Raw genomic sequence first — 4,055 nt, 5'->3', positions numbered from 1 at the left:
CTTCTTTCACAGTCGCAGTCGAACCGCACGATGGCGAGGAAGGAACAAGGGAGATGGACAATAATGCAGAGGCCAAAGGCACACACGACGGCGAAAAGGGAACGAGAGCGGACAGAGGAGGGAGAGAGGATGGGTGGGAAGAAGTCGGGGATGTAGTTCCAGGCAGAGAGAGATTGGCTGAGCGACGAGGCCCAGCGATGCGCATGCGTCGACGTAAAGGGCCGCAAGAAGTGGTCCGTGGCGCGTCTCGTGGGTAGCGGACCAGGCGACAGTAATGGAGGAGGAGGAGGAGGAGACTCTTTTCGCAGCGAGCGAGCAGGTTCCGCCGATTGCCAGACCGGATCGACAAGCCAGCACGGGCCGGGGGGATTGAATCTCGAAGAGCAGAGAGCGACGGAGGGGCCAGGGAGATCTGGATCTGGAGAGACCGCGCTGGGCAGGGCGGTTCACGGGAGCACTATCAGCGACTGGGCACTATTTGAGCTCCGGTTCCACGGAATCGCGCTCGATAGCGCGCAGAGGACGGACCGGAGTGGACAATGGGCGGGCGTTTGACTGCTCTTGGAACCAGCTAACGAGGCAGGCCGAGGGGGAGGGGGGACTGTTGGTAGCTAATCCGTTGCATCTGCGCGGGCTCCACCCTCAGCAAGCGCTACCTTCGCCTGCGTTTGCCACGGGGCGGCGACCGACTCCGTGGGCGCAGAGCAGACAAGACGTACAGAGTACTGGGCTACAGGACCGCACGGGGTGTTTCTCATTCTAGATAGCAGGGGACGCCCAATGAAGCCTGCGATGCGCGTGCGCAATGACGGACGATGCGCCAGAGACAGCTACAGAAAACATCATGACGCAAGACAGCGATGGAGCGGGCATCGGACCGGGCTGGAGAGATTGCGAAGACATAGTACGGGGAGTAGGCGTAGTTTGGCCGCTAGCGAGGGGTTGTGGTTGGGGTCAGTCACGATCGCGAGGGGGGGCAGGGCAGTGTGACTGGCAGCCGGCTGCACTTGCAGGCGACGGAATGGGCCACCGCATGGCCAGGGCAGCGGCAGCAGACTGAGCAGAGCAGCAGCAGCACAGCAGCAGATGAGAGGTGGAGGCGCAGGCAAGCGACTAGGCTGCTTCGAGCGACCCAAGGACAGGGCCGCCGGGAGCTGGTGGGCCTGGGGACTGCTGGGAGCCTGGGCATGGTCTAGTCGTGTCGGATGCGTCGCGGCGGGCAGTGGGCAGTCAGTCAGCACTCAGCAGTGGGCTCGGTGGCCCGCCGGGCTTGGGAGTTGGGGCTCGTCTTTGAGCGCTGGGCATGGGGAAGCCTGAAGGAGAAGGCCGGCCGGGCGACAGACGGAGCGAGCACCAATGGCGGGGCTGGCTGGGCGAAGCCACGGCAGCGGAACAGAGCGTGTAATACGAGGAACGTCGACGCTGCATGGGCAACGTGCCAGGGCGCAGCTGCCTGCGTCTGTGCTTGCTCGTTACAGCCTGCCAGGAAGGGGCAAGCGACGGCCAGCACGACAGGCGCAGGAGCGGTTTCGGGGAAGGCGCGCCCAAGCACAGGCCCGGGGGAGGCTGTTAGAGGCAGCCGCGGCCGGCCATGTGGAGTAGAGGGCGCCGGGTGGGGGTGCGCCGCGTGCAGGCGACTGGTGGCAGGGTGGCAGGCTGGTGCCATGCGGAAGCAGCTGCTGGGCTGCCCGGCCGCTGCTCGAATCGCAGCGCAGCGCAGGCAACCCTCGACAGGCGGCAACGGCCGGAGAGGGAAGGCCTCGTCCAGGCCAGCCCGCAAAGCCTTCCCTGGCACGGTTCTTGTCCGCCCGCGGGCCGCGGCCAGCTCGACCTCTCCTGCTGAGGAAAGCCGCCCGGTGGGGACTGCGCTGGATTTGCTCTGGCGGCTCAGGTGAACACAGGATGATGCACCCGCCCTCCCCCAGGCACCTGCGTGGCAGCAGATCAGGCCTGTCGGCGCTCGATCGACCCAGAATCACACTACCCCCTGTATTCGGTCCGCTGCACGGCCTGAAAATTTGGCGATGCTCTTAGTCCTTACAACCAGCACGAGCGACGGACGGAGAAAAGGAGGCCCATGCAGGTCCCTGGTGGGCGTGTCGACACGGCTTGCTCCGTCATCGCGGTCGATCAACAGGTCCCTCGCCAAGTGGAGGATCTGAAGATCCCGGACACCGGAAGTAGTTTGGAACGCTAGAGGCAGTCGCCGCCGTGATTGGCAGATGCCGCCCAGCACGGCTGAACACGGACGGCCTCCCACCGACGGAGCTGTACTGTACAGACATCGACACACACGACCGACTGCGACGAGTAAGCGCCCAGATCGCCCAGTCCAATAATGACAGTCCAAGCCGTAATCCCTCGACGGCTTCGTCGGCGATCGCGCTGATGGTTCCTGGGCGACAAGACCACGGTCTCCTCCGTGCTGAGGTCGACAATTACCCACCAAAGACGTACCTCTGCCGTCGGTCCTCTGTACTGTACACACAAAGCACCGTGATCCAAGGACACCATTTTGATGGTCCCAGACGGCATGGTGTGATCATTATCAAGCGATGACCGCTTTCCCCTGGCCAGAGATCCCGACTGCTTCCGGCCGAGTCTGCGTCAAAGATGACGATGCCATTGTTGGCTCCCGGGTGACGTTTGCGGATGCCACCAGATGCACCTGTGTTTCTCGAGGCATCGAATTCCTCCTGTTCTGCTCAAGTTCCCAGCAATTGCTCGCTCTGCCCGCCCAGCCTGGACTCTGGAGAGCATTCGCAAAAAATAGAAGCAATTCCGGTGCCATTCTGCCTAGGGATCCATTCGTACGTAGCGTAAACTTAGCTTGGCTTTCCGAACGAGAGTTTTCGGCACGTTCTCCAGACGCCTCCACGGCCCCGGTACCTTGAGCTTACGAGGATAATCATATGGCAAGAAACTTTGCCGGGAGATCCTCAGACCCATGCAGATGCTGAACGCATATTCCACCAGCAGTGATAGTCATCTCTCTGAGATCTCACGACTACGACTACTAGTAGTTGTCTGGGTGGAAATAGGAGCTGCTAGCTGATCGATGATCGCTCTTTGGTCGCGTCCCAGCCATGGGGCGGGGTCTGGACGATGGCCAATACGCGGTCCCTTTGGTACCCAAAAATGTCAATTGCTGCCAGCCCAAAGAGACTAAACAAGATCAGCAGCCAGCGAGCCCATTGCCTGGCCCCCTGTCGCCTCCGTCGCCCACAAGGTGCGCGCTAGCAGTGCGGCCGGGGGCCTTCGGTCGCTTGGTGTCTATGCCATCTGTCCCAGTGACATGGGCGGGGTATCAACGACGGTTTTTGGCGCGTGCTTGTCGAAACTCAATTGACCGGAAGCATTTCAGGGCCCAACTCAATTCTGGACCTGTGCAAAGTAAACAACATGAATCTAGGGATGCGATTAAAAAGGGCCCTCTTTGAAGGTACATACATTGATCCCATCCCACATTTTCTCAATCTGACAGCCGAATAGATCCTAGCCCGACAGCCAAGTGGGCGCCCGTAAGACCCCAGGTGGCAATCGGTCGGATGGGCAGACCAACACCACCCGGTCCAGTCGCACGACTGGAAGGATCGTTCATGACGTTTCTGGTGGTGGAGGGTCGCATCTCCAGCCACTCCATTCTCGGGTGGTTGACGGAAGAAGTTGGGAATGGACGGCGCCTTAGGGTATTGCTGCATGCAGGAATTGGGCGTCATGGACTCATGGCCAGGGAGAAGACCCCCAAAGGTCGGTTCAGAGGCTCGCGGTGACTGGCTGAGAGGGAGATCAATGTCAGGCCAAGGCAATAACCGCCGACCCACGCTCTCCCACGCCCCAACACGGATGCGGAAGACTGGGCGGATGGTCGCCGATGAGCGAAAGAGGAAACACGGAGTACAAAGACCGCAATGTGATATCGATGAGACAAGCCGGACTTTAGCGTTCAATCGAGACCTTTAGCTGTGCTCCGAACCAGCAGAAACACCCCCGGATCTACAACAAGCAAGATGATGCCAGCGCGTGATCCAATGGTGGGGAGGATCTGCAAAGGA

The 4,055-nt window shown here is 60.9% G+C and overlaps 19 protein-coding genes across 19 annotated transcripts; 11 read left to right on the top strand and 8 right to left on the bottom strand.

The window, feature by feature from the left end:
- T310_8811 (uncharacterized protein) lies at positions 1–457 on the bottom strand (the record flags this gene model as incomplete). Its single annotated transcript, XM_013468533.1, has 1 exon — positions 1–457. A coding segment is annotated over one exon (457 nt), but the record flags the coding sequence as incomplete, so codon positions are not given.
- Positions 7–474, bottom strand: T310_8810 (uncharacterized protein; the record flags this gene model as incomplete). The annotated part of the gene is made up of 1 exon (XM_013468532.1): positions 7–474. A coding segment is annotated over one exon (468 nt), but the record flags the coding sequence as incomplete, so codon positions are not given.
- Positions 157–555, top strand: T310_8809 (uncharacterized protein; the record flags this gene model as incomplete). Its single annotated transcript, XM_013468531.1, has 1 exon — positions 157–555. A coding segment is annotated over one exon (399 nt), but the record flags the coding sequence as incomplete, so codon positions are not given.
- On the top strand, positions 374–763 carry T310_8808 (uncharacterized protein; the record flags this gene model as incomplete). The annotated part of the gene is made up of 1 exon (XM_013468530.1): positions 374–763. A coding segment is annotated over one exon (390 nt), but the record flags the coding sequence as incomplete, so codon positions are not given.
- On the top strand, positions 616–990 carry T310_8807 (uncharacterized protein; the record flags this gene model as incomplete). Its single annotated transcript, XM_013468529.1, has 1 exon — positions 616–990. A coding segment is annotated over one exon (375 nt), but the record flags the coding sequence as incomplete, so codon positions are not given.
- T310_8806 (uncharacterized protein) lies at positions 785–1,060 on the top strand (the record flags this gene model as incomplete). Its single annotated transcript, XM_013468528.1, has 1 exon — positions 785–1,060. A coding segment is annotated over one exon (276 nt), but the record flags the coding sequence as incomplete, so codon positions are not given.
- On the bottom strand, positions 843–1,241 carry T310_8805 (uncharacterized protein; the record flags this gene model as incomplete). The annotated part of the gene is made up of 1 exon (XM_013468527.1): positions 843–1,241. A coding segment is annotated over one exon (399 nt), but the record flags the coding sequence as incomplete, so codon positions are not given.
- T310_8804 (uncharacterized protein) lies at positions 991–1,317 on the top strand (the record flags this gene model as incomplete). Its single annotated transcript, XM_013468526.1, has 1 exon — positions 991–1,317. The coding sequence occupies one exon, from the start codon at positions 991–993 to the stop codon at positions 1,315–1,317; it is 327 nt and encodes a 108-aa protein (XP_013323980.1).
- On the bottom strand, positions 1,235–1,975 carry T310_8799 (uncharacterized protein; the record flags this gene model as incomplete). Its single annotated transcript, XM_013468525.1, has 1 exon — positions 1,235–1,975. A coding segment is annotated over one exon (741 nt), but the record flags the coding sequence as incomplete, so codon positions are not given.
- On the bottom strand, positions 1,473–2,030 carry T310_8798 (uncharacterized protein; the record flags this gene model as incomplete). The annotated part of the gene is made up of 1 exon (XM_013468524.1): positions 1,473–2,030. A coding segment is annotated over one exon (558 nt), but the record flags the coding sequence as incomplete, so codon positions are not given.
- T310_8797 (uncharacterized protein) lies at positions 1,603–2,034 on the top strand (the record flags this gene model as incomplete). The annotated part of the gene is made up of 1 exon (XM_013468523.1): positions 1,603–2,034. A coding segment is annotated over one exon (432 nt), but the record flags the coding sequence as incomplete, so codon positions are not given.
- Positions 1,976–2,542, bottom strand: T310_8795 (uncharacterized protein; the record flags this gene model as incomplete). The annotated part of the gene is made up of 1 exon (XM_013468522.1): positions 1,976–2,542. A coding segment is annotated over one exon (567 nt), but the record flags the coding sequence as incomplete, so codon positions are not given.
- Positions 2,185–2,559, top strand: T310_8794 (uncharacterized protein; the record flags this gene model as incomplete). Its single annotated transcript, XM_013468521.1, has 1 exon — positions 2,185–2,559. A coding segment is annotated over one exon (375 nt), but the record flags the coding sequence as incomplete, so codon positions are not given.
- T310_8793 (uncharacterized protein) lies at positions 2,194–2,607 on the bottom strand (the record flags this gene model as incomplete). The annotated part of the gene is made up of 1 exon (XM_013468520.1): positions 2,194–2,607. A coding segment is annotated over one exon (414 nt), but the record flags the coding sequence as incomplete, so codon positions are not given.
- T310_8792 (uncharacterized protein) lies at positions 2,520–2,894 on the top strand (the record flags this gene model as incomplete). The annotated part of the gene is made up of 1 exon (XM_013468519.1): positions 2,520–2,894. A coding segment is annotated over one exon (375 nt), but the record flags the coding sequence as incomplete, so codon positions are not given.
- Positions 2,549–2,896, bottom strand: T310_8791 (uncharacterized protein; the record flags this gene model as incomplete). The annotated part of the gene is made up of 1 exon (XM_013468518.1): positions 2,549–2,896. A coding segment is annotated over one exon (348 nt), but the record flags the coding sequence as incomplete, so codon positions are not given.
- A 166-nt stretch (positions 2,897–3,062) lies between these two features.
- T310_8790 (uncharacterized protein) lies at positions 3,063–3,440 on the top strand (the record flags this gene model as incomplete). The annotated part of the gene is made up of 1 exon (XM_013468517.1): positions 3,063–3,440. A coding segment is annotated over one exon (378 nt), but the record flags the coding sequence as incomplete, so codon positions are not given.
- Positions 3,441–3,455: 15 nt separating this feature from the next.
- T310_8789 (uncharacterized protein) lies at positions 3,456–3,773 on the top strand (the record flags this gene model as incomplete). Its single annotated transcript, XM_013468516.1, has 1 exon — positions 3,456–3,773. A coding segment is annotated over one exon (318 nt), but the record flags the coding sequence as incomplete, so codon positions are not given.
- Positions 3,658–3,963, top strand: T310_8787 (uncharacterized protein; the record flags this gene model as incomplete). Its single annotated transcript, XM_013468515.1, has 1 exon — positions 3,658–3,963. A coding segment is annotated over one exon (306 nt), but the record flags the coding sequence as incomplete, so codon positions are not given.
- Between the last annotated feature and the right edge of the window lie 92 nt (positions 3,964–4,055).

Source organism: Rasamsonia emersonii, assembly GCF_000968595.1.
Source record: "Rasamsonia emersonii CBS 393.64 chromosome Unknown ctg1118621760913, whole genome shotgun sequence".
NCBI lineage: Eukaryota > Fungi > Ascomycota > Eurotiomycetes > Eurotiales > Trichocomaceae > Rasamsonia > Rasamsonia emersonii.
This window is presented reverse-complemented; position numbering and strand designations above follow the sequence as displayed.